The following is a 27,066-nucleotide window of genomic DNA, read 5'->3' as shown; positions in this document are numbered from 1 at the left end:
ACGACTAAGGAAGCTAAGCTCAGACGGAACAAAGCTTTTCACTTTTTTTTGTTTTGCAGAATGATTTGACTTAAAAATATAATTTAAAAAGCAGTGAAAGTTAAATAGAGGGCACATCAGCTTGACATACATGAAAATAACTTACATAAAGGAAACTGTAATTGCATAGAGCACATCCTTTCCCTAGAAGCTATATGCATTAATATATGGAAAGAGGCACAAAATTATTTCTGATAAACAAGTGCCATTTGAAAATCCTCAGCATTCCTTGGACAACTTCTATTATTGTTTGTATCAGTATAAAGCTCACGTTTTTTATATTATCAGGGTCACACTAGTATGCTGATCCCATTATGCACAGTAAGCAACTGATCTCTGCTTGAGGAACTGATCAGAATTGACTTGCTGCAGTTACCATAAAGGGCCCAAGGACGAACTACATATGTGCTCCAGGTCAGGGACAGGCAAAACAAATGAAGGCAACATCTAAACCAAAGGCAAACGCAGCATCACAGCCTTAAAAACAGAACTTGCACTGAATTGTGTTCAGAGGCATTTAAATGGCAGTCTTTTAATAATTTTAATGAAGATAAATGAAACAAAACCCTTTATATAAACAGTTTATTTACTCTAAACAGCAACACAGACAGAATGCCATATAAACACAAAGAAAGTGATGCAGAATAAGGATGCTGGCTAACTTTGGATCTCAGAGGCTCTTAAGCAATAACAACCTAGTTTCTGAAAGATAGAAAAAACAAATTCAGGGAGGGAAGGGGGTGGAGGGCATGATTTTTTTTTTCATACAGCCAGCTAGAGGCTAAATATAGTTCTAACATTTTAAAGCATGCCTGCATCAGATAGCAAAGTAACTAGAGATACTAGTGAATTTATAGAAGTATAAAAGTTTATAATTTTACAGCAGTTGAAATACTGACATCAATATTAAAATAAAAGCAAGTTTTACATAACAATCAAAAATACAAAAGACTGAAGGAAGAGACCCTGTATGAAAAAACTGGGGGCAATTCAGCAAATTTAGAACTGTATACAACTGGCGAATATGGAAAATGGCACACATACAACCCCCTCCCCTTATGTGGATATCAATTGTACATAGCAACATTACATTTTGCAAAAGTTTTGTAAACAAGTTCTTGCCAAACCAATCCCTTCCTTTTTAAGATGCTGCGTGACAAATGCTTATGATGGTGCAAACTTCTTGGCTTGTGCTCGAACCCTCTTTTCATATTCCACTCTGTTTTGGCTGAAAAGAGAAAGGGTAATTATAGCTGGAGGAAACAGAGGCTGTATTACAGAGTTAGTTTCATAATGAAGAGAAACAGAAATCATTGTTGAAGGCAAACCTTTTTGATACCAATCCGCAGAACACTACAATAAATTATAGACTTTTCTGGACAAGTATGGTACTGTTCAACTAGTTACTTTCATCACTTGTCAAATGATTGCACTGACTGTGTACTGTACCAGTCTGTTCAAACAGGTTTGCACCTGCTCTTCTCAAGACCAACTGTACCTCATGTGCAAACATTCCCTCATTCATCCAAAGTTTTCTACTCCCCACTCACATTAAGACCTGAGGTCATTAATAACAAATTCCAATACCCTAACAGTACAAAGTGAGGAGAGCAGTTCACTAACAGCTGGTAGACTTCATATAATTCTAAATTATCATCTTTACTGCTTTGGAGAGAGAATGGAAACACTCCTAAGAAGCAGCAGAATGACAGTGGTGTAGTAACTTCAGCCTTTATCTCTACAGACCCTGACTCACAGCTTTAGGTTTATCCTGATCTTCAGTTGGGGGAAAAAAGCTAGCTCAACACCTCTAAGTGTAGCATAGTTGCTACTGATGAGGGAACTATGTCCGGTCACTAAGCCTCCGACTCAAGATGTAAAAGGGCAAGTTCTTCGTCTTCTGATCTTGTGCCAACAAAGGATAGTAGTAGCTTAATAAAGCATTCATTTACATTCAGTTGTCCATTCTGTATTAGCTGTCAGAAATGTGAGTTGAGCTAAACAAAAATTTGTAACCATTACTCTTCTGTCAGAGATAGTTTAGAGCATCTAGATTTTGCTAACAGCTTTGCAGTAAATTTAACTTACTTTCAGCTATAAAGGCTTGCTGCAGTGAACAAAAAACAAAAAAGGCAGCAAATTATATCCTCGGAACTTGACATTGGGGGGAAGAAATGAAACCAGTTGTGGTCACATGCAATGAACAATTGCTAGCAAAGAGACTGAAGGCAGTCTCTTCCCATGAAGAGATTTACAGACTTTATTCTACATTTTTTCCTGTAAGTTATATTGCATTGCCACATGAGAACATAGCCTAGCTGTTAAGTATGGCACCCATAGAATCCACACAGAAGAACGCCTTCCATAGGAGACCCTGAATGCCTACAGCAAAGAGGAGGAAGTAGGCTAGAGCCTTAGGAGTGCTGAAGTTACTGAATGACAGTACCAAAGGAATCCTGAGAATAATTATTCTTATTCTGAATGTTTATTCTTGAAAGTTTAACAAAAGACCTGACTAAAAGACCTCTATGTACAATGGTGCATCTTCTGCAGTATTTATCAACTATGCCAACATTACAGATGCGTGCACAATCCTGCTCTGTTTAACGTCTACCAGATATTCACTAAGTAGCAAGAGACAGTCTCAGACTGTAGAATAATAGTAACCCATCTGCATGTCCAAGAGACATGAAAAGCATAAATGGGAGACTATACATACTTGAAGTAACAAAAATTCTGTAATATTTTAAGCTAAACAGATATTTTTTCCCCCTGGAAGCACTTTAAACAGGAACAAGACTAGCCAAGCCTGGTTTTGTACATACATGCGTGTGGGAGGTCATTAAAAAGAATAAAACACAGACTACCTATACATGTATAGAAGTATATTATTGAGGCCTTCTTCATCATTCCTGGCTCCTGCAATTGTGGCCACTTAATTGTCTTCCATATGCACTCAACTCCATCAAGCCTTCAGTAAGTACTTTAAAAAATAACACTGAGTGAAGCCATTAATTAAATGCAAAAACCACTATCCATCCCTATGTTTCCTTTTCACTAGGACCCTAAAACGACCATATTTAACATAGCTTGCAAGTACAGTCAAATAAAATGTTATTTTTCAAACTTGGCAATCTCCTGGAGGCCTCTTCTGTCCAGAACTGTAATTCCACAATTCCACCTTGGTTATTGTTTCAGCAGCTACCAGTGCATTTGTTTAAAATGTTTTGCTTCCCTAAAGATTATAGAACAGATATCCATTTTAAATGGTGGGAAAACTTTTAAGAATAAGCCTCAAAAAAAAAAAAAACCAAAAAAACAAAAAACCAACCAAAAACAAAACAAAACAAAAAAAACCAACCAACCAACCAACCAACCAAACAAAAAAACCCCAAACACCACAAAACAAAGAAACCCAAAATGTCTCTTTATCTCACAAATTATTCCCTTTCCTAATTAAAGCAAACTTCATTCTCCTAAAGCTACAGGCATTCTGCACTTTTCAGATGTAGTTTTCCCAAGATGCCATGTTTCCTACAGTGACCACCGCTCTCCTTTGTCCTTCAGGCACAAGTTCTTACAGATATGCACTACTGGGCAGAAGTAAGTTACTCCTGTACTGACAAATGTGAATTGTCACCTAATTCAGTCTCCTGTTCTCCTGATACCATTACACACATTGTCACTATTTGGCCTTTAAGAGAAAGGACTCTGTCTTAGTCTAGAACCAGGATGAAAATCATTCTGTAATGAGCCTTCACATCTTATTGCTGCTGGTTTGCCATTAAAAGCTCCACTAGCCTAACAGCCACGCAATTACCATTTTGTTCAAGTTTACCACAATCTAGGCATCTCCACAGAATACAGTAATGAAGGTAAGAAAATTCCCCATGTCACTTGTAAAAACATTTGCATGTTATACTACAAGTAAGACACCTGTAAGCAATATGACAACTTTCAGGCTCATATGCAAAGACACTTACCAGTAAATTGTGTAAGCCTCTGCTTGAGCTGGGTCTTGAATATTTGGTTCATTTAGAAGTTCTTGTATGCCTAACAAGATCTATGGAAAAAGGAATAGAAGTAACAGGCATATATTATGGGTATTACTAATAGAGATTCAGTGAAAAACCCTCATAAACCAATTTAGGTACACACAGTGAACATCTTGTATTTGCATCAGATAAGCAAGTAAAGCAAAAGTATTAAGAATATGTCTAAGTACAACTAATGACCTGTTTAATTGTGATTGCTGGCCGCCAGTCCTTATCCTCCTCTAAGATGGAGAGACACACGGTGCCTGAAGGATACACGTTTGGGTGGAATAACGGTGGTTCAAATTTACCTGATAAAGAAGAGGAAATTACTTGCATACAGTGCTAAGAGGAAGATCAGAGAGTTGGGGGACAAAAAAAAACCCAAAATCCCCAAACCAACACTGGCAAAAGACCCCCAAATAAAACCTCACCAATTACTGGAGCTATTAATACCAGTTTTCTTCTTGGCTCAGCCTGCACCTAAAACAGAAGCTCCATCACATCTGTAATATCAATCCAGGCAATCCAACATTGTCTTTTTGACTGGTAATCTTTTGGTTTAGGAATGGAAACAAACAAAGTAATTCACAGTAGCTTTGTGATAAAGACCTTTTAAAAAAATTCTGTCTTTTCAGCTTTACATACTGCCATGTAAAGAAAAGATACTACCCTTCATTCATCTCTCCTCATTTTAAAACAACATCGGTTTCATACAAAGAAGATTTAAGTTCTTAGCAGTTTTTCAGTTTCATATTTCCTATGTATAATCAAGATGCACCGAACAAAAGGAACCAAGTTGACATTACAAGACTAACTGAACGCTGTGCAGCTTTCCTTCTGCCACTCAATCTATATTCTGGCATTGCTTTTAATCTTTACAGGACTTAAACGCAACAGCTAGCATCTTCAGTAAAGTAATGAACACTCCCTTTGCAATATATGAAATATCTACATATTAGTGCAGTTTTCTCATCCATCTGACATTGCAAATATTCACAAGATGTAGCAGTCTTGCTGCCCTATGAAGTTCAGAAGCCGCACTGGTATATGTGACTGATACACTGGTATCAGTCACATATAAATCTTATTATAAAGCATGACGATTCCTTTAACACTGTCAGGATGTGAAAACTGGTGTTTTTCATGAAAAGAATGTGAAAAGTTTTCAGTTACCAGTGATGTTTGCCCCTGTGTTACATGTATTTAGGTGGTATCAAACAAAAGGAATAGCCAGGAGCTGACAGAGGTGAAATATGCTAATGTGATGAGAGATGAACTGTCAAAAGAGAAATTTGTAACCACTGTCATTGGTTTGAGAAGGTAGCCAATTCAAGAACCAAGAAACTACGCAATGGAATAGATGTTTTCAAGTTTCTATATTAGGTAAAGTTTGAGATGGAAAATTCAGTTCAAAAACTTGAGGAGACTAGGTATCTGAAGATCTACTAAGATCTACACAGTAGCAGAAAAAGAACAGATTCATATTTTAGAGCAAGTTGATTAAAAGGTTCAAGTTATAGAGCCTTCTTTTCCAAGTTCCTGTCTTCTGAGATCTCAGCTCAGAAGACCAACTTAACAGTAAGAACACAGGGATTTAGTCTATGCGTACCTACGTATTAGTTTCTAAGGACAGCTGACAATGTAGTGAGCATTTCAAGCGATGCTTTCACCAAACTTTGAGGGAACCAATCTCCCTCCCCTCCCAATTCAGAAATATCAAGCACTTTGCTGATTTCATTACAACTTTCTGTGATGAAACGCAAGTGGGTGGGGAAAAAAGAAAAGGCCATGTATCTTTAAAAAAAAAAAAAACAACAAAACAAAATCAAACAAAACTGTAAGAAACTAATAACCGTGTGTAAGAACCTCATGGATTAATTCTACACTGTTTTAATACTGTGGTAATTTTACTTACACTTTGGGGGTGAAGAAGGGTAGTCATCCTTGAAAAGCATCCGTAGTTTAAATAAGCCTCCTTCCCATGGTGTCTATCAAGAGTTAATGTAGAATTTTGGTTACAGCAAGGAAAAGTCAAAATTGTGGAAAAAAGCTTACCAAGAATACAGTTTCTCAGGCAAAGCACGAAACATTCTTCTGCTACACGGCAGAAAATAGCTGTCCTGCACTGTAGCACTGTCTAGACTACAGTAAGCTATTCTACCTATAGAAGAAGCTGAAGTGGAAAGAAAGGGGTTTCTTTCTTCAGCTACTAAGTGATGCCAACTCATCAACACAGTCAGGGCATTCAATATAAAAGTAAAATTTTCACATTACGTAAGAACAGAGTACTTCTGAAGTTTTACACTGTTCACGTACACCAAGGAAGGGGCTATTGGACCCCCACTATAGTTTGAGAAGATAGGAGAAGGATATATCTGATAGGAGAAGGATACATCCCTTAAGCATGTGAATGTAAATGGCTTTTCTTGTGCCTTATGAGAATGTGGTTAATAAAGCCATAAATGAACTAAAAATGCAGACAGAACTGTACTACTGCTGCAGTTAATGAGATTCACTAGTCTAAACTAACCCTGTCTGCATTTGGTAGAATGTAGTCTCACAGATTCCATCTTTCTGTATAACAAGAAATTTTAAGAGGCTTTTTATCCATATCCAGCACTGGGAAGGACACTAATAGGAGCAGTTTGCGTAATATAGAGCAAACCAAATAAGACAGCACTACTCAAAAGGGTCATATAAACAAGAAAAAAACATCTAGCAATAGAGAAAAAGACTCTCTGAAATTTACAAAACACAAAGAAAAAAGCCTATCTTCTGACAAACTAAGTTCTGCTAAGAAGTGCAGAAATGTACAAAAGATTCTTATAGCTGTAAAATTTATTTCTCTGCTACTTCTCTGTAACTTCCCCTTGCTACGGAAACACTGCAATGAAAGTAACTGTTGGTTTGATTTTTTAAAACAACTGGAGTAAAGATGGTCTCACATCTTAAAAGCAAAACTGATCAAATCTTATCCTCACAGACAGGCAGACATGTTTGAAGACCACCTTAGAAGGAAATTCTTTATTATTTCCTATCTGAACTATGTGATTTTTACAGCTGAACCAAAACCAAAACATCAAAAAAAAAACCCGCATGAAAAGAGAAAAATCACTTTATTGTCATTGGCATTCATTATGCAAAGTCTCAAGCTAGAAAAGGAAGAAAAACATGCTAGGAATTAGTAAGATAACACACTTCCAGAAGTGAATGAGTGTTATTATATTTGCTATAGTATATTTAAAGAACTCATTCTAAATTGAATGAGTTGTCATCAACTAGAAAAATCCATTCTCCGTATGTTCACAGAGGAGATCCTTTTTAAAAAATACGAGCTTTTTGATAGAATAAACTACCTATTTTGTTTGCTTTCAGTCACACAGGAAGATAAATAGCTTTCAATAAATTACACAGAAGAATAGAACAGTTGGCAAAGATTTTATCATTTTTTCTGATACAGCAACATACCTTATGGGTGAAAGATAGCAGACACTGAGAAGCCCTACTAAGGCTAACAGTATGACAGCAGTATCGAGACCATATTGCATTAAGGGACCAGTTGCAGATGTTTTTTGAGTCAAATTTTAGGTAGTTAACAAGCGATTTGCTGTCAAGTAAGTGAACAGAGTATCCCACCCAGGACTAGCACCACTTCAATATTTAATCTGGCTGACAAGAAAGCATTTTGGTGGTTTCAACTACTCATCTCTGGGAAAACAGCTGCAGTATAGAATGCCTCCAAACACAAAGGGAATAGAGACCCACTGCTTGGTCTGATAGAGATAAATGTCATGCTGCTTCTTGTTAAATATATTTTCTTTAATTAGCAGGAATCACATCAGCCTAACTGATCTTTTCTGGGTGTGACACATCTTCTAGTACACATGAAGCTGGCTTTAAGGCCTTGTTCGCTCTATTTTGCAGTTTACAAAACTTCAAAGCAATACCATGAAGATTTTGTACGGCATATAAATTTTACCTAAGTATTTAAAAGTGACATCTCCCTAAGGTACATAAACTGTTATGGGGAATAATCTTGATCAGGCAGAAGACAAGGGGATGAGCTTTTCCTTAGACTGTAGTAGAATATTTGTTGGTGCTTCTCTAAGAACTAAGTAATGCTGAGCCCAGAGCATTACTACCAAAACTAAGTTGTAACTTTAACAGCAATGTTATGTCCAGCATTCAACTAAGGCAGTATCACAGACCCCGCAGGTCTTGCCTACACACAGATTCTTCTGAGAATCTAAGAAACAAGATCATAAAGGTATTTAAGTAAATTGGAAAAAGGTAGTAGAAAAAGCAAGGCAAAAAGGTCCCACACTGAAGACCCGAAAGAAAGAATAAATCCCTGAAATAACTAATAGTAGTATTTCAGAAGAAGCAAGAAGAAGCAACCTCCACTTCAGTACAGGACTCTTAAACACTCCTCTGAAAGCTTGTATTCTTCAAGTGCTAAGTGCCAAGAGTTGAACAGGCTTACGCTACACTTTGTCCAATATTCCTAGTCCACAGCACTTTTAATTCGAAAGTAGCAGCACGACACAAACTTCTTTATTAAACTATACGTAGGGTAAATTCTCAATCGTCAGTGTAATGCATAAGCAACTTATGTTACTTTTCACCATAAATGAGAAATCAGAAGAACAGTAAGTCTTACCCCTTTCTTTCCTGGAATAGCACACTCCCAGTTCATTAAATTCATTGTGCCATCTGGATTTTTTGTAGGTACTGCTACAAATCCCTGAATCAAGGCAAAAAGACATATGGTGAGGATTTTACAAGATGTACTTAAAATACTTTGTGACATATTTTATCTTTACACAAAGTTGCTTCTTTCTGTACTACTAATCCTACCAGGGTAATGAAAAAATCATCACCAGAACACTGAAAAAATTGCAGAGTCAGATATTTGGCAGCTTTCATACTTACAAATGGATGATCTTTTCTCCAGGCTTTTCTCTCCTGTGCAAGTCTGCTAAGAGCTATGCCAGACATATTCAGAGTCCCTCTACAACAAAAGTAATTGCTATTAGCATATACTTTTACTTATAGCATAAACAATGCATTATGCATATAAGCGCTGCTTACTCAAGAGTAATTTTGACCTCCCATTTTCACTTCAATAACCTGTTTCTGCACTGCCAGCAGAATTCATCATCAGGAATAACATCAAGTTTCCCCATGCCATCAAGTTCTTAGTTACTGGACTTGACCTACAAAATTCCATCCTTAACTTACTGCTTTATATTTGAACCCCATCTTAGAATTAACTTTGACAGTAGCTTGACAACAGAAACACTATTAGTAATGGAAAAAGTGCTCAGACTTCCTACTTGTGCAACCGACACACACTCTGTTTACCTCCTTCCTACACCACATGAGGTATGGCAATTTTCTTCTGTAGGCAATTACCTGCATTACTCCCATTTCTGGCAAATGCGAATAAGAAATACTACTTTTTGGATAAATTCCCTCTGAAAGCCAGTATTCCCCACAAAAGCAAGAGAGGTATAGAATTTTACAAAGTCATCTCAGTTTTGCAGTGATGCTGCTCTAGAACTTCTAGACAACAGCAGGAACAGGCAGCAACACAGAGCTCAGCTAAGGAAGAGCCACCAGCTCATTCCCCATGACAGATTTTAAATTCCAGTATAAACTAAAGAATATTTCTGCACCTTCACTGCCTTAGTAATAGCCAAGCATGGTGACCACAACTACAGAAAAAATATGCAGAGCACAGGTCATTCACTACTGCATGACACAGAACAACAGTTCTAAACGGGATGATTGCAAGAGTGATGCTTTCAAATTCAGGGGACGATTCTCCATTCACGCAGAACAGTACACAAAGTGAGTTTCTTTTTCATTGTCAAACTGTATCTGAACTCGGGGTTTCACTAGCCACATGTTCAAATTCCAATTAAGGTTTTTAATCCTTCTTATAACTGCACTTCCACACATTTTAAATAAGAGACGATGACTGGCAATGGGAGAAGTCAGGCCAATTTGTTCTCAACTCCTTTTTGACAGCAGAAGAGTAGAATGCTTCCACTTAACAAGTTCACAGAGTGACTGAAAGTGCTACTACCACTCTATTAAAACAAACCCTTCTACACTGGTTAAGAATTATGCAGAATTCCACAACCTCTCAATATATGTTGATTACTTATAAGAAGTACTGCAGTCTACTATTATTGTAATCATATCAACTACTACTATTATAATCATATGAACTGTAGATCTTTAAAAACACCAGACTAAACAATTTATACAGTTCCAAGGACAATATGCATTTTAAATCTGTTCTTCAACCTTTTAAGCCTGTTTTGCCTAGACCACCATATTCCCTAATTCACTTTCAAAGTAGCAACTAAAGCAGACGACTTGCAGGACTTGGTAAATGTGCACACACAACTTCAGATTTTAGTCTGTTCACAAGCAGGAAATGCAGAGCCATTGAAAAAAAAAATACCAGAAGAACTGAAAAAAAAAAAGCCCAAAAACCCCAACACCAACCCCCCCCCAAAAAACCAACCCAAACAAACAAAAAAAAAAACCCACCAAAAACCAAAGACAACAAAAAAACCTCTTACTTAACCAAATTATACAGACAGCAAGTTTTAATATGTTGTAAGAGATGGAAATGAACTGCATATACAGCAGAATTTCAGCTGTGCTTTTGGTACCTGGTAGTCCACTGTACCAATATTAACCTTCCACCTTCCCACCACAGGCTAAGAAAACCGTATTGCTTATAAACCATCCAAATATTCTTATCTAGTTCACCAAACTCAGCTACCTTTTCTGCCAAAAGACACATTACAGGATGCTTTCTAATACATTTATTCCATTTCCTGTGGCTAACAGCCAATTATTTACGACATGAACCTCAAGGGAAACGCCAGTTTCTCACCGGGTAAATAAACAGTGGATCTTCTGCAGAACATCAGAAACCCAGTAACTTTTCAAGTAACTGAAAAAAAAAAACCATCCTGAGTTTTCAGACCAAGTATCCTACTTACTTTTGTTACACACTATACTGTGCCCTAATACAATGAAGATTTTTTTAATGCTCTACAAATAGCTTTCCAAATCTTGAGGCATTTGACTTAGTTAAGTGCATATGAGAGACGACAGGCTTCACGTATCTGGTTTCCAGACTACAGTTACATCGAAGAGAACAGACAAGCATCAAAAACCTCATCAGTCTATTAGAAAAAAAAAGATTAAGCAAGAAGACTGAAAGCCCATTTCACAAACTAAGATCCCATTAGTGAAGCATCCCCTCAAAAGCAATCTGCTAACAAACTGTCAATATAGATTCTCTATATCCCAATCTATTAACGCACTACATTACCAGAAAGAATTCTGCACCAGAGGACGTCTATTCAATCCTATTTTTGCACATGCCACGAAAGTCGAAGAGATCAATTTTCACGTTTTGGGTTTAATCCCCCAAATTCACCCCTGCCATTAAGAGGTAGTAATGTCCCTTTTACTGCCATCAACTCAGAAAGTTAACAGAAATTTCCAAATTTACTCAGCAGCTTGCCTTTGCTGCTGTTACTGCCTACTTAAGAAAAAGGACAAAATAAAACAATCACGCTCATCACAGATGCAAATTTTTGTGCCTCATTACAGAACATCTTACCCATTTACACCCTCTGATGGGGTGGAACAACCTACTTTCACATACAAAATGTTCGTCTTGCAAAGAATCGTTCCCGTGCCACAAACAACTCTAAATACATCAACAACACGCTCCTTGAGGTTAAAGAACTTTCAGTAAGACTTATTGATTCCAAGCAGCAAGAAAAAACACCCCAAGACGTTAAGATTGCTAGCCTCACATTTTTACTTTGCTGGCTAAATACTGACATAGAAGGACATTATTAACGAAATAGTTTGCCCCGAACTATACAAACTTTATTTTTCAGAAGGGTGGAGAAAGCCACGGTGTGAGCTTTAATCAAAGCACGCTAACTGCGGACCAGGATAGAAAGTCTCCTCTGCTTGCGGCAAAAGAAAGGTAGAAGAGGCCGAGCGGCGACCGGAGTCGCACATAAAACAACAGAAAAAGCAGCGCGGCGATGGGCTCCGTGTTCGACGGCCAAGTCACCGGACAGGGCCGAGCACCGCCCGCCACCGCGGAGGGCCGCTGGTCCCGTCGGCCCCGCGAGGGGCCGTGGCAGCGCCCAAGGCCTGCACGGGGCACCGCGGGCCCGCCCGTCGTTCCCGGGCTCATACCCGGCGGGGCGGGACCGGCTCGCGCAGGCCGAGCGGTTCACGCCCTGCTCGGCGACCTCCGCCCGCCATCACCGAGACCTGCGGGGCGCTCAGAGCCTCAGGCGGACAGTGCTGCGCCGGCCGGCCCAGCCACAAACCAGGAGCCACCAGGCCCGCACGCCCATGGCCGCCAGTCCCGTCCCGTCCCGTCCCGTCGCAGGTGAGGAGCGCCAGCCCGGCCCAGCCCCGCTCCCCGACCCCGAGGCCACCCCGGCCCCACTCCCGGCCGGGCCTCACCGAGAGCCGCCGCCGCCGCGCGTGTCCCGGATCGAGGCCGCGCGAGTGACCCGGATGTTCCCGCTCCCGCTGCTTTGTCTCCACTCCGGAGTTTCCCTCCCTCTTGCCTCGCCGCGGAGCGCGAAAGCGCTATTCTGTCCCTCGGCCCGATCCGTCTGTGATCCTATCGTCACGCTTTACGCATCCCCACGACACAGGACCCAAAGCTGCCCCCAACAATGCCTGAGTATGAAGCACCAGAAAAACTCCACGCGGGGCTACCCCAAAACCAAGCACTTCCTCGCACCTCTCGCTCCCGCCAGCTCCGGCGGAAAGCTGAATCAATTTTTACCTCTGGCGCTCTGGGAGCCGCCTGCGACTTAAGAACGCCTGGTCCGTCGACGGGCGCGCGAAGGTCTGGCGGGCCGCACTCAAGCCGGGCCGAGCCCCGCCCCCTGTGCCCGGCCGAGCCTGATTGGAGGAGGGGCCGCTGCTCTGGAGGGGCCTATCAGAGAGCGGCAGGCGGCACGGAAGGCGGTCTCCAGTTCGCCTCCAGCCCGCGCTAGTTTCACTGACTTTTACGGGATTTATGACCTGGGTTTTATTTCCCAATGCTTTGTTGGTTTGGTTTGGTTTCCCTTCCTTGGGCGGGGGGAAGGGGGGTGTCGCTTGTGTTTCTAAGAACGCATTTTTAGTGGCAAGTAGAGTAAGAGTCACATTCTCTTCTCTTCTTGAACTTCTTTCTTAATGAAACTGAGGAATTTTTAGTCTTGAAACTGCTGACTAGCTATTCCTTGTGCTAGTCTGTGTCAGTGTTACTTGAACGATGTTCTGTGTAGTAATTAAGTTCTAAACGGTTTTTTCAGAATTTGAGAATTCAGTATTTCAATAAATAATCACCTAGATTCCAATCAGCCCTAATCAAAATATATGCTGAAGATCACCCTGCCTAAGAAACCTTCCACCAGTAGCAAATGCCCACCGTAGACCAGGATAAACACATACTGCCCTGTGTAACTTTCCATACAATTCCAGTGGCATTAGGATAAGCAGTGGAAACTGTTAACACCTGGCTTACCGGATCTCTCTCATGAAACTGCAGACATTACAGTCTCTGAGAACGGCACATACATATGGGCTATGTGTATATGACTACCAGGCAAGATTTCAGCACACTGAAAGATGGACAGCACCCTAAAAGGTGAAATTGCAGGATCATTTTCATCTTTCTGAAGTTAAACTTCCCACTGAAAGGAAAATTAGTGCCAAATGAACCCTAGATGTTATAAAATATCCAAACAGGTTGCTAAGGACTTAGTCGTTTATGTTCCCTTTATAACTTGGCTTCTAGTTCAGGGTAGACACTTGTCCCTTTTGTGCTCTCATTTTTCCTAAATGGTGAAAACACTTGCAGCAACAGATATGTAGAATAGGGATTTGGGTTGAAAATCATGCAGGCTGACTCTAAAATATCAATACTTTTAGTAGGACAGTCTGATGAAAATACAGATGCACACACTGATTACTTAATTACTGTAATTGCTGTACTTGATTACTACAGCAGTGTTTGTTCTTAGCACTTATTTTAGTAAAATTCAAATGCAACTAAATGCAGCAAATTAGTTTAGTAAAATAGCAATTTTACTGATGTTGCTGGATATACAAGGAAATAATAGAATGTGCTTTGCACTTTAAACCAACTAAACTGTTAAGATGAAATTCACTTCATATATAACTATAGAGCCTGTAGGAATTTAAAAATCATGGGTCTTAGCTTCTCAAATTCTTACTAGCAGTTTGGAAAATAAGAGCTGTCCAGTGGTCTTCTCAATACTAATACTCAATCATAAACTTTTCTATAGTGTTAGAGGACACAGCTGTCAAATTTCCTGGATAATTTCAACAACCTGTACTTTGTACTTAAATAATTTACTTCCTTCAGCCATTTTTATCCTTGAAACTTATTATATGTTTGTCTTATTACAAATAATCAATTTCCATTAGCTTAGTTTTTCAAACAAAGGAAGCACTTAAGATTAAAAAGCAAAGTAGTGGATTCTAGAATCTTTGATGTCAGGCAGGGTGGTTTTTGAGTTGTGGAAAAGAAAAGGCAAGCAAAGTGATTACTTAAAACTGTTTCATGTGATTATATATCCATAAAAGAGCAACTATTTCCTCCTACAATAATCAGCACATCACAGCAACTGCAAAGTAAAATAATTTCCCAACTGATATATATCTGAATAGACCAAACTTTTTCATGACAAAGTTTTTGGGGCAGCAGTAAAGGATACTTCTCCTTTACAAAGGAGAAAGCATTAATGCTTTGAATCACTGCACAAATATGTAATGCATTTTACATCTGAAGTGCTAAACTAGGAATTCTCACAGGATATGACACAATTAATATCAATTAGTGCATTTAGAAAAGACAGATGTAAGACATCACACTTTAAAAGGGAAAAACCAGGTTTATTCCATGCAGTTTACAATACACTAGTGTTATGAAAAGGAAGTTAAAAAAATACCCATACACATTTCATTTGTTTGTTTTGAAAGTGATGGTTAACTGTAACCATCTTCAAATTATTTGGGAAGCCCTAGCAGATATTTTTCCAGGGAAATTTCCCTGAATTTGGTTTCTTGTCTGTGTCTGTGCTATGAGTTTTGGTTAATGCAAACGTTTTAAAAACAAATGATAACTCAAATTTTGCTGCAGTAAGAACACTTCAGATATAATGAATTGGCACAAACTAAAGTGTTATTGCTAATCCACTATCCAGGAAATAACAAGTTGCAAGTATGGCCACTTGGGTATAAGGACAAACAGCTGATGCCCAACTAATTTTGAGACCAGTGATTTGGAGGAAAAGCTTAAAAAAAAAAGAACATTTTTTGAATTGGGTAGGTGATCCTAAAGAGTGCATAGGAGTTGATTTCTCATAGCTAAATTGAGGTAAGGATAAGGGCAGAAGCAGGTGGAAAAAGCTGCCATTTGATACTCCTTCTGTTTGGTGATCTTGTTTCAGTTCCAGTGGAGAGGCTGGTAACATTCCTTCATTCTAGCAAGTATACATGAGCCAAGGTAATGTGAGTTAAGTTGTGCATAAGCTTTTGGAAAATCTTCAAAAGTAGCAAGAATCATGTACATAATAAATACATTTACTCTTACTCTTTACTCATTTCAGATGATGTGGCCTCAAAATGACAACAGCTCTTAGGTCAAAATGTAGGCTCAGCTTTCTAAGGCAAGGAGAGCACTGTCACAGAACCTCTTCCCCTTCTACTCACCCCAAAAGTAGCAAAATACCTTTTAAAAAAGTTTCTCTCATTATAGTACTTATTAAGACACAACATCCTGAAGAGAACCCTCTGATGCCTCCAGAAAGCTATACTGGCAGCAGTATCTACTCACTGAACTTCTGAAAAGTATATGTCTTGGTAGACATTACTAAAGTAAAGTTGCAAAGAAATATTCTGTGACAGTTTCCTGGGGTAGAATCTTCCTCAAAGCTTCTCTATTGCCAGTGCTGTTCATAAAAGTTGTTAGACTTCAGCCAAGGTAATGATATAGTGGAGGGTAGGTGTACTGCCTTCCCTAGTGTGGCCTTATCCAATCTGGATACTGAAAATCCAAGCCATATAGGAACACTTACATCTGCAATTGTTTCAGACATTTGTAAAAATTATTTTAGCATCCATGAGTTGAAAGGAAAACGGACTATTTGTTTTCTAGATATTGTATGTCTCTGGAACCTCAAATTAGCCCTGGAAAGCATTTTAGCCCTTAGCATTTCTGCTCTGAAAATGGAGAGTTCCTTCTGACAGTCATTTAGGCAAACTGGACAATAAGATCTATTTAGCCCTTTAAAGCCTCTGTTCATTAAGAAGCCTTTAAAGACAGCTCCTGATTTTTGTGAAACAAAAGAAAACTTGCATGACACTGAGTTCAGAGAGTCTTCCAGTTCTTTTTTTAAACTGAATATTCATACTATTTAAAGAATCAATAATTCTACACAAAGCCCCATGTAAGATCCCAAGATTGTCCTCAAAACTGGAGACAGCTGCAGTCTAAATTACAACAAAGTAATAGGCATCATCCTTAGGCTTAAGTATTTCAAAACTGTTGTGTTAGAAAAGACACTTCAATGACCACTTCAATGACTGAAAAAGTTAATTTGAAGAACTTGAAACTTTTGATGTGGTGAGAAAGAGAATAAAAATAGGAGAATGGCACTTTCTCATTCTATCACATCTTAAGGGAACAAAACCCCAGACTTCAGGTTTCCATTTGACTTCCACCTTCCTCAAAAAGCCCAGGAGAACTTCACTCTTCTCCCAATACTTCCCAAAGAATACATTCCAGTATACCTGGGTAATTATAATCCGGATTCTATTTAATTCCACTGAACCAGATACTATTGTGTTTTTGCACTCCAAGTTCGTTTTTGTAATATTAATAAAAATTTGTAACTAATGTGTGTTAATTTGCTGGTGGGAGCTCTATACAGCTTAAACAGAGACTGACAACTCTCAACAACTTCAACAGACGTTCACAGAATAGCGTTCTGTTATGAAAAGCACATTTCTGATAATACTATCACCCTACTCAGCAGACTTGTTCCCTTGGTTGCATGCCTGCAACCAAGTCATCTTTTGTTTAATCTCCCAGTTTTCATTTTTCTCCTGAAAAAACTCGCAAAAATACCCCTCCCTGAGAAAAAAAGGAGATTGATTCAATTTTTGAATCTGCAGGAAATAGTCCTGTTTCTAATCAATTATGACTGTGCATTCAAATTGCTAGAAATGCAGCTACACAGCTAGTGTCTAAAGAACATCTCAAAACAAAAAAGTCAGATGGATTCACTGAGCTTCATTTTTTAAGAATTATCTTCTCCTAATGCTACAATGCAGGATGAAAGGAACTTTTATCATTACAAGAGAGCTGAGTTTGAAAAAAAAAACAGTACATTTTCCAACTTTTATGAGTACATGAATGTATCGACGGAAACTTTAGGAAAGATTCAAAAAAAGCTTCTAAATTCAATCAAGTCTTTGACAAACAATTAAATTACTTTGGAATTAAAAACATGCAATTAACTGTAATCCATGGAAATCCCACAGTAAGTAGGACAAAATCACAGGTAACCTTTGGGCTGGGAGCTGGTGAGTCAGTATATGTTTGGATAGTTATTATGGACCTTGTGACATTATGTCTTTGAGGCCTCAGTATTACTTGTTCATTGCCGACAAATTCTGATTCACCTGCCACGTGAAGAGGTCAAAAGCATGTAATATAAAAATGGCATCTCCAATAAAGGAAAAAACCTAAAAACCTCTGAGAAAACCTAAGGCCAACAATATGCTGTCTCCTAACTCAAAGCAAGAAATTGGTATAGCAAATTTGAACTTCTGTTTTTAAACAAGTTTTGCAAGAAGTTTGTCATGTAAATGTCTCTAAGGAATTTCATCTCTCTCCCTTCCTGTTTTATTCCTTCTGCTATGATCTTATCAAGCTCAGGACCTGAAGTTCTAAGCTGGAGTACTGTTCCGATTAAACAATAGAGGAGCTGTGTATGTCCAGAGTTAAGTTCAAGCGGTTTGCAGTACAGTTTTGCAGTTCCAGTCTGAGAGTGAACCCCTCAGCTCTGCACAGTCACAGGCAATTCTCAGGTAGGTACTCTCCAAACGGCAGAAAAAGAACAAAGGAATCCAGTTTTAACTCTACAGGTACATTGCTTCCTCCTTGCAAGAGCTTAACAGATGAAGCAATGTTTGCCAAGCCTGGTCACGGAGATTGGACTCTAATGTAATTACCTTGCATTACTTTATTCGAAACTGCAAGAGCCAAACAAAAAGAAACAAAATTTATTTAGGGATAAATTCTTAATGCCTTGAAAAAAGCTGAAGAGAGCACTTCCATGTATCTGAAAGCCTTGCACGATCACAAAAATTAAAGCAAAAATGGCAATAGCAAGAACAGGAAAGTAGTTAGTTCAGGTGGCCTCAAACGACAGTGTATTTAAAATAATTTTCAAGGTACCTGCCTACTAAAGTTCTTTCTTTTCCTTCCTTCTTAAAATCTTTGTGAGATATTGGAAACAAAGTGCAAAAAATTACTAAACACTCTTTTCCCTAAAATTAGCTATGGCAGGGATACAAGGTAAACTAAACTGCAGGTAATCTCAGCATAGAAGCAGGTTTTAAACCTGAAAATATTCCAGCAGAGAAAAACCCCCATACTTAGAAAAAACCACTCTTTTACATACTCTAAATTTGTTCAGTTTGCTCAGTTTGTTACCCATGCTTTGCTGATGTCATTCAGGAAAATTTCACTTTATTAAATAGTCTGTCCTTTTTAGGTTTAATAAGAGAGGCAACAGAAATGCTGATTCAGAAGATCACTGTAAAACTGGTATTTTAGGCATTAAAATCCACTTAGATCAATGCTGAATTACTCTGTAAAGCACATCAAGAAAACAACAAGTAACCTGGTTGGCTGCAATTGGCTGCAATGAGCCGGGCAGTTCAGAGATTTTGGTGGAGTCATACTGCTTAAAAACACAGTGACTACTGCAGCAGAGGAAATGTTTTAATATGCAGTTAACACAGACAATTGTTATGCTTATTTTCAGATACACAAGATAATCCATCACTATTTAGGGGACATCTCTGTGCTCAATTTAAGCTGATAAAATATGGGTACCTAAAAAAGTATAAAAGTATAAACATTTCCCCCTACACAATTACAGTTTTAGTAAATTAAATTCAGTTTTAACTTCTTAAAAAAAGACAAAAATTGTATGTGTTGTGGAGGGGCCAGCAGCTTCCCGCGCAGACCACATCCAGGTCACAAAATGCATTACAAATCCTTTCAAGCATTAGGCACACGGACAAAACATTTAGCCCATTGCTTAATCTGTTTAGTAGAAATGTTTCTTACAAATTGTTTTGCCAAACTTTTATCAATGTCTAAGTCCTTTAAAAAATAAAATAATAATTAAAAAAAAGTAGACCCTGGGTGTTTGAAATACAGTATGTGCATAAATTCTGAAATTACTAAGAAAGAAAACTGTAATGTCTTTAGAATTTAAAACCATTCTTGTAGCTTTTTGAACTCCCTTCCACTGGTTCCATGAGTCAATGAAGTCAAGTTTTATACTTTCTTTTTCGTTAAGTGTCTTAAAGATGTGCTGAAGATTTTTCTCAAAGCATAGTGTGTGTCTTGTGTATTAGCCTTCATCAAGGACAAACTAACAAAACTGCACCACATTCTGTTCAGACACTGTTCTTAAAACTGCATAGCTGAAACTGTATAGAAAGAGAAAGGTTGATTACAGGGATCCTGAATATCCAAAGTAATCAGGTTTTTCAACTGGATGAGTTTATGTTCATACTAAGGTTGATTTTAATCCAAGTCATAGAGACAGGGACCTAGGACTAGCCAGCTGTATTTCTGTAAAACCTTCAGGTCTAGAAAAATCTCTATCCTACTCCACAGTTCAATGCTTATAGGCATTTTATAGAAGCAGAAACACACATATGAGTACAAACACCTCCAAAGAAACAGAATGTTCAGTTGGTCGTTTTAAGTGAATTTTGATTCCACTTTCAAGCATGTCACCAGGACTGGAGCGTAACTTTTGCATGAGACTGTTTTAACAGAGGGAACATCAAGAATAACTCAGAGGAAGGCCACTTTCTCTGAGTTTAGTCTTCCCTTTGGGTATTAAAAGAAGCTATACATCCAGTCAATATATACACCCTTCAGAGAAACCTTTTCTCTGTTGTGTAACTTTTACACATGCTAGTTTCAGTTGATCTCCTAGGCTGTTATTACATAATAGATTATGTCACAGAACCATAAGGAATGTGCAGTATAATACAGTCAACTGGGGCTGACATTGATTCTGAAACAACGTATGCCCAAATACTTGCATTTCTGGGCTGTAACATTTGTGTGTGTGTGCATGTGTGTTTAAGTGTGTGTGTGTGTGTGTGTGTGTGTGTGTGTGTGTGTGTGTGTGTGTGTGTGTGTGTAGCACCAATTACATTGTCCTTTTAAGGTTTACAATGATTAGTAGGAAAAGGTCTCCAAACTGATCAACATTGGGTCATCCAGCACCGGACATTAAGTGCTACATGTCTCCAAGGAAAATATGAGTGCATGGTCATTTCTTTTCAAATGACCAGTGTCAATAAGCCAACAAGAAAGCACAACCATGCACTAAAACCAAAACTTAACACACACTCCCACACCATCTATTCCCATTATGTAATCTTGCAATGCTTCCAGAAGTTGACACCAGCTTATAGGCAAATATGGTTGAACCCAGATCAACAGAAAATTGTCTAAATCAGATTTTTTCTTTTGCAGCCAAGCCTCTTCAGTGTGACAATTCACTGCATCTTCGAATAAAAGAAAAAAAATTGTCACCGTTCAATACTGTCTTCACATCCTGGAACCTCGCTCTTGCAAAATCTGAAATAGACCAATAAAAATTCTATAAATTAAAATTAGCTCAATGTCATTCCTAAAGCATGGAGATCAAAGAGCAACATAATAACGGCTTTAAATAACTGGTAATGTGTCAGGGACCTGGTTCGAGGAAATTCCTGGGATCCGTGCTTTAAAGCTGAAAAAAGACAGATTGATACATACTATGTCTAGTATCAAATACTATTAGAACAGGTGTAAAACACTGCTAGGAATTGAGTATTATTAAAATAAATCATTAATACATTATTAAGACTTAAGAGTTGGCAATTGCAAAAAGTAAGCCATTGCACCTCAACCTAGTTCAGAAGATCCTGAAGTCTTATGTGGTAAATTAACCAGGGTACTTTACTAGGAACTGAATTTAATCTTAATTTTTCCTGTTCCAGAAAAACGTCCTTAACTTTTTGAAGTTTCAGATGCAAACTGTGTTCCATAAATTAATACTGAAACCATGAACTAGCAAATCAAAATGTGCAAAAATGTCACACTGGGTGCATTGACACCAGAAGTTTTTAAAGGCCAAGTACAAGCTGGCAAGAATTAAATCAACAATATCCATTTTACTTCCAGTTTTACTATTTTTTGTCCTTTTCTGTTTCAGTTTACTTTGCCTCCTCCAGAGAGGAAAGGATCCAAGTCTTAGGACTGACTGTTCAAGCAACTATATTCTAATGTTGCTGCTCTAAACTGAATTACAACCAGCAATACTGAGGTGAACTGTTGGGCGGAATAGTACTCTAGAACTGTGTCAGCAGGCTGTAGAACCAATCATGACAAAAGGCAAACAATGCATTAAGCAAAGCTTCAAATGTACTGAGCATAAGTACTTAAGAATGTTAATCTCTAAGTAAAAGTCTTATGATACTTCATTTTCTTTTGCTTTTTGATAATTTTCTTAGTATTGGGAAGGGCTCTATTTCAAAAGCTGAAAGAAAGCAAAGGCACAATCCCTGGACAACAGCAGAGCTTCCCTCAAGATGGATTTTCCTTCTATTACGATCTTTGTGTAGCCTGATATTACAACAAACACTCAGTAGCACATTTCAGCCCACAGAATCTGCCAGCACACACTTCAGTTTCTGTGCTTGTAGGGTAAAGGCTGGCAGTTGATTCACAGAGAAGTTTCAAGTATGGTTTTAAATTTCAAAATCTGAGATATTTGGTTTCCTTTTAATATTGTTAAACTGGCCATTATGTCTTTCACAGTGACTGAAGTCAAGCAAAGTCTCACCTGCTTTGCCCAGCTCCATGGGATTTTTTAAAGGCTGGAGTTCATGAAACACCTATTACCATTTGTGTAGCTCAGGAACGGTTGAGAGGCAGTGTGGTGTTACCTCAAAAAACTAAAAATCTACTCTATCACTTGCTCACTGTACTTCCTCCTACACCTGGATCTAGCTTTGTGCAGACAAAGTTCTTTTTCATTTCAAATTCAGCATTATTGTTTTGAAGCTATGAGGCCGGATGTCAGCGCAACTACTTTGAAAAATTTCCAAAGTACAGAAAGACATTTTCCACTGGTTATGTCATGCTTTAAGGTACATTTTAGAAGCAAACATCTCTTATTTCATGAGGGTAATTCATGAATGTTACACATGACTGTGTACTAAGCAAAAAGGATTCATATGAAACTGTAGGAAAGAGATAAGTTAATTCTGTGGGGAAGAACCAGGCTCTGTAAATTACTCAGCAACTCCTTGTGTAATACATACCAAAGGGACTAGATAAACTTACAGAAGATAGTGCCACTGATACCAACTCACGGTATTACAGTGTCATTGTAGGTTCCATAAAATGACCTGGATGAAGGCTTGAAGACAAAATTGACAGACTGAGTTTTACTGGCAGGTGGGGAAATATATCAGGAGCAGATATCATAAATGTTTAATACTTAAACTCCTTCCCCAAGTATTTGCTGTCGGTCAGAAGAAAGTGCTGGAGTAGACGCCCACAATAGGGGGTAACAGTCTGATGCAGCAAATGGAGTCAGTAAGTGAAACCATATCCAAAAGAGACAAAAAGATGGCTGAAACAAGTACCTGTGCAACTAGAAAATAATACTGGATCTATTAATTTTGCTAATATTTCCGATTTAATATGAAGTATTTGAGTTTATTCATTCCTGAAAGATTACTTGCAAGATTAATAGCCTTAGAACTATTTTCTGTAGCATCAGGAACACATGAAGTAAAATAAAGCTGACCCAGATCTGGACACTGAACTTTGTGCACTTTACTGACCCAGTAATCCCAACATAAAGCAGAAAATGCTATTCCATCAGGCAATATTTTAACACACTTTTCTTGATGCTTCTTTTGTAACCTTCACCTCAACTGAAAGGGAAATCATAGAATCACAAGAGTGGGTTTGGGTGGAAGGGATCCTATAGATCATCTCATTCAAACCCCTGCCATGGGCAAGGACACCTTCCACTGTCCCAGGCTGCTCCAAGCCCTCTCCAACATGGCCTTGGACACTTCCAGTGATGGAGCAACCATGGCTTCTCTGGACAACCTGTGCCAGGTGTCTCACCACCTTAATGGTAAAGAATATGCTCATCATTATATCCAATCTAAAGCTAGCCTCTTTCAGTTTAAAAACTCATCCCTTGTCCTGTCACCATGAGCCCCAGTAGTAAGTCTTTTTTCATCTTTCTCATGAGGCTTTTTAAGCATTGGAAATGCAGTAACATTGGCTGTGTTCTCCAGGGGCTCTCTTCTCCAGGCCTAACAATCCCAACTGTCTCAGCCTGTCTTCACAGGAGAGGTGTTCTAGCCTGCAGGCCATTTTCATGTCTTTCCTCTGGACCCAATCTCACAGGTCTTGTACTGGGAATCCCAGAGCTGGATGCAGCATTCCAGGTGGGATTTAATGAGAATAGAGTTGAGGGGGAGAATCACTTCCCTTGACCTGCTGGCCATGCATCTTTTGCTGCAGTCTTGGACAACTGGCTTTCTAGTCTTCAAGTATTGCTGGCTCAAATTCAGGTTTTCACTCACCAGTATGCCCAAGTCTTCTGCAATGCTGCATTAAATCCATCTATCACCCAGTCTGTACTGATACTGGGGATTGTACCAATTCTAGTACAGATCTGCTGTATAGAGGATTTTTCTTATTTTCACATTTCTGTTTTATTTTCCCTATAGGTGCACCAGATCTAAAGCTGGCTTAAAAATTCTAAAGGATACTGAATGAACTCTCATATTCTAGGGGACTGAGTGTGATTGTTTCTTAGGCAACAGAACAAGAAAACTATTTCTTCCCACTCAAAATAGGGCTGCTGCTGCTAGAAATGTGTTTTAAGGACTTTTGCCTCTCAGGCAGCTTAAGAATATTACATTCAATTCCAGCAAAGTGCCAGTTAACTTTGTTTCAATAAAGCTTCAGATTTGATCAATTCCTTTCAGCCATTCCTGAAGACCTGGCAAAAGCAGCAGCTTCTGTTAGCATCATTTCAGAAAATAATAGCTGGAAGGGAGGACCCACAAGAATCATTAAGTGATGAATCTGGCCTTGCACAACACAACCTCAAAAATCATGCCATGTGTCTGACAGCATTATCCAAACTTCAGAGATAAATGTTAAGGCTGCTTTACAGCCAAAAAGTTCAGGTGTATAGGCAAGAAGCCTAAGTTTAATCTCAGGTGATGGTAAATATCTTCATTTTATACGGGCTCAAATGACCACCCACACCAAACCACTGAACATTCAATGGTATGTTATCTTCTAGAAACTAGAGAGTGGAATAAATATGAGCAGTACTTAAAGACACATTAGGAAAAGTGCCTAAGTTGTTTTTTTCTGATGCAGCTTTTTTTTAAAAGTGCTCTTCCACTTGTAACCTTTAATGTAACTTGATCTTCCATCAGATGTCAAACTACAGCAGAAAGGATCCCTCCCCAGAGTTGTTTCCTGTGATAAACACCACTGCAGCACCAAGATCACACTATTTACTTATATTTGACACATCTTTACTAAGAAAATCTTTCGTTTCAAAATTATCAGTTAAAACCACCTTTGGACTATGCTGCACTTCAATGAAGTTTGTTAAATTATTGCCAAATCAGACATATCCTGACAATGTATACAGTAAGTTTGCATCACATGCCTCCTCATGTCAAAAACCTATCTGACAGAAAAGATGGTGCACATAAAATAAGAAAGAAATGAATGAATGAATGAATGAATGAATGAATGAATGAATGAATGAATGAATGAATGAATGAATGAATGAATGAATGAATGAATGAATGAATGAAGAAAAGCAATTCTGGCCCTAGAATCTACATGAAGAACTTTCCTTCTCAGCAAAGCTTTAAAGGTTCTACTCACAATACAGTTTATAAAAGCAACACTAATTATTCTGTCAAAGAAGCAATATCAGAACACAAATTCTACCTTTGCCAACCATGCCACAACTATAATCACAAACACACACACACCACCAGGACTAGCTGAAGGACAGCACTAGTGGGGGTGGGAATTGGATGGGGCAGAAAAGAATCTGGCTAAAATCCTAGGGCAGCTAGTGCTCACCATGACATTTACACTTAATCTGAGTCATTCATATCGTAATCCGTTTCTTCATCCTCACTCTGAGTGTCATGCAGCATGCAGCAGGTATAAAAGAAGGAAGGGAAAAGAAGAGATTGCAAGTGAGTCAGAGCTGCAAAAAAGTACATTCCACTTACACCTGAAGCATGTGGCAATGACATTTATTTCCTTTGCCCTGGGACCTCCACTCTTTGTATAAAAAAGTATGACAGCTGACCTTTTCAAGAAGGAATGTAACAGATTTCATTACAATTTCCTCTCCCAAATAACCTGAAATCGGCAGATAGAAGCCAACAGTCAGGTCCATAAAGTGGTTTGAAAGAGAATACTCCTTTTGGGAATACAGGTTATATTTTCGTTTTGCCATGGCTACCAGTAAAAGCCAGTGGAACCATTTAAGATGAATTTCCTTTGTTTAGGTGTATTAGAAGGTTACACAGAAGTCGTCTACTAACTTATTATGCTGTTAACTAAAAAAAGAAAACACATGAAAAAAGTACCTAAGAAGGAATGAAGGTGAAGCATGGTTAGATGGCTATCAGAAGATACTTTCTCCCATATTGGCAGTTTGTGGTTTTTTTGGTTTTTTTTTTTTCCTCTAACTCAATCTGCTGTAAAAGTAACAGGAGGAGTTTCTTGTAAGTCAGTCCCAGTACATTAACATATTATTCTGTATATAAAGGTGGATTTCAATCATATGAACTTCATGAAGACCAATGAGACACTACCGAGGCTAGAGGATAATGCTTGCTAAGAGGGAACTATGGAGACAACATCTCCCAAAGTCAAGACTCCTGAACACAGCTGTCGGAAACCTCTCAAGAAAAAAATAAATTATTTTTCCTTTTTTTCCCAGTCACAACATATACCTATATACAAAAATATGATCTTTTAGAAACTTAATATATAATAGAATTATTCTTCAAGTATTGCCTATTAATTGCTAGGAACAGCTTAACACTTCCAGGACAAAAGGAGGGAACCTCCAACCAAAATTAACAATAATTTCTATTCATCACAGTGGTCAAGTGATGCTCTGCTCTCTTCTCTGAAACAATGCCCAAGCAGCACACTAATGAAGACGTGTCTAAGACAGCCTCTCTTAGCGCTACTCCATTTACACAGTCATAATGCAGTCTCAATTAGCTTTTGGTTTTTGTCTTTAACACTTATTTTTGACCCCTATTTCCTATTACATTAAGGATGCAACATAATTCTGGCAACTTCTAGAATTACCTGAAGATGCACTACCATTTCTTATGAAGATCTGTATTAGGCTCTAGATTTCCACATTTTATTTCAGGTAGATATCTAGGCCCTAAATGATTACCACACATCTCTAACATGTCAACTTTCAAAGCCTTCCTCAAGCATCCTGGCAAAAACAGATCTTAACTAGGGTTTTCAAAGAGTAGGACATGGCTTACCCAG

General features: G+C 38.4%; 2 protein-coding genes across 4 annotated transcripts in view; both read right to left on the bottom strand.

Annotated features, from left to right (window-relative positions):
• Positions 1 to 604: 604 nt before the first annotated feature.
• On the bottom strand, positions 605 to 13,052 carry UBE2I (ubiquitin conjugating enzyme E2 I). 3 transcript variants are annotated; one of them, XM_018915695.3, is made up of 8 exons: positions 12,603 to 12,832; positions 10,993 to 11,052; positions 9,009 to 9,087; positions 8,737 to 8,820; positions 5,992 to 6,064; positions 4,275 to 4,384; positions 4,023 to 4,102; positions 605 to 1,267 (listed from the first exon to the last, which is right to left on the bottom strand). In XM_018915695.3, the coding sequence occupies exons 3-8, from the start codon at positions 9,072 to 9,074 to the stop codon at positions 1,204 to 1,206; spliced, it is 477 nt and encodes a 158-aa protein (XP_018771240.1). In that variant the 5' UTR covers positions 9,075 to 9,087; positions 10,993 to 11,052; positions 12,603 to 12,832; the 3' UTR covers positions 605 to 1,203. The 3 variants fall into 3 exon arrangements, with proteins under 3 accessions (XP_018771240.1, XP_009089967.1, XP_009089966.1); XM_009091719.4 differs by lacking the exons at positions 10,993 to 11,052; positions 12,603 to 12,832 and adding an exon at positions 12,934 to 13,052; XM_009091718.4 differs by lacking the exon at positions 10,993 to 11,052 and having other exon boundaries at positions 12,603 to 12,819.
• A 1,980-nt stretch (positions 13,053 to 15,032) lies between these two features.
• The window catches only part of KCTD5 (potassium channel tetramerization domain containing 5), a 32,058-nt gene continuing 20,024 nt past the window's right edge, over positions 15,033 to 27,066 (bottom strand). Inside the window, exon 6 of the mRNA XM_009091720.4 lies at positions 15,033 to 21,063. Within this exon, the coding sequence (XP_009089968.3) occupies positions 21,034 to 21,063 (30 nt within the window). The 3' untranslated portion in view covers positions 15,033 to 21,033. The remainder of the gene's footprint in view (positions 21,064 to 27,066) is intronic.

The sequence above is a fragment of the Serinus canaria genome, chromosome 14, assembly GCF_022539315.1.
Source record: "Serinus canaria isolate serCan28SL12 chromosome 14, serCan2020, whole genome shotgun sequence".
NCBI lineage: Eukaryota > Metazoa > Chordata > Aves > Passeriformes > Fringillidae > Serinus > Serinus canaria.
Note: the sequence above shows the minus strand (reverse complement) of the source record. Positions and strands in the feature narration are given on the sequence as shown.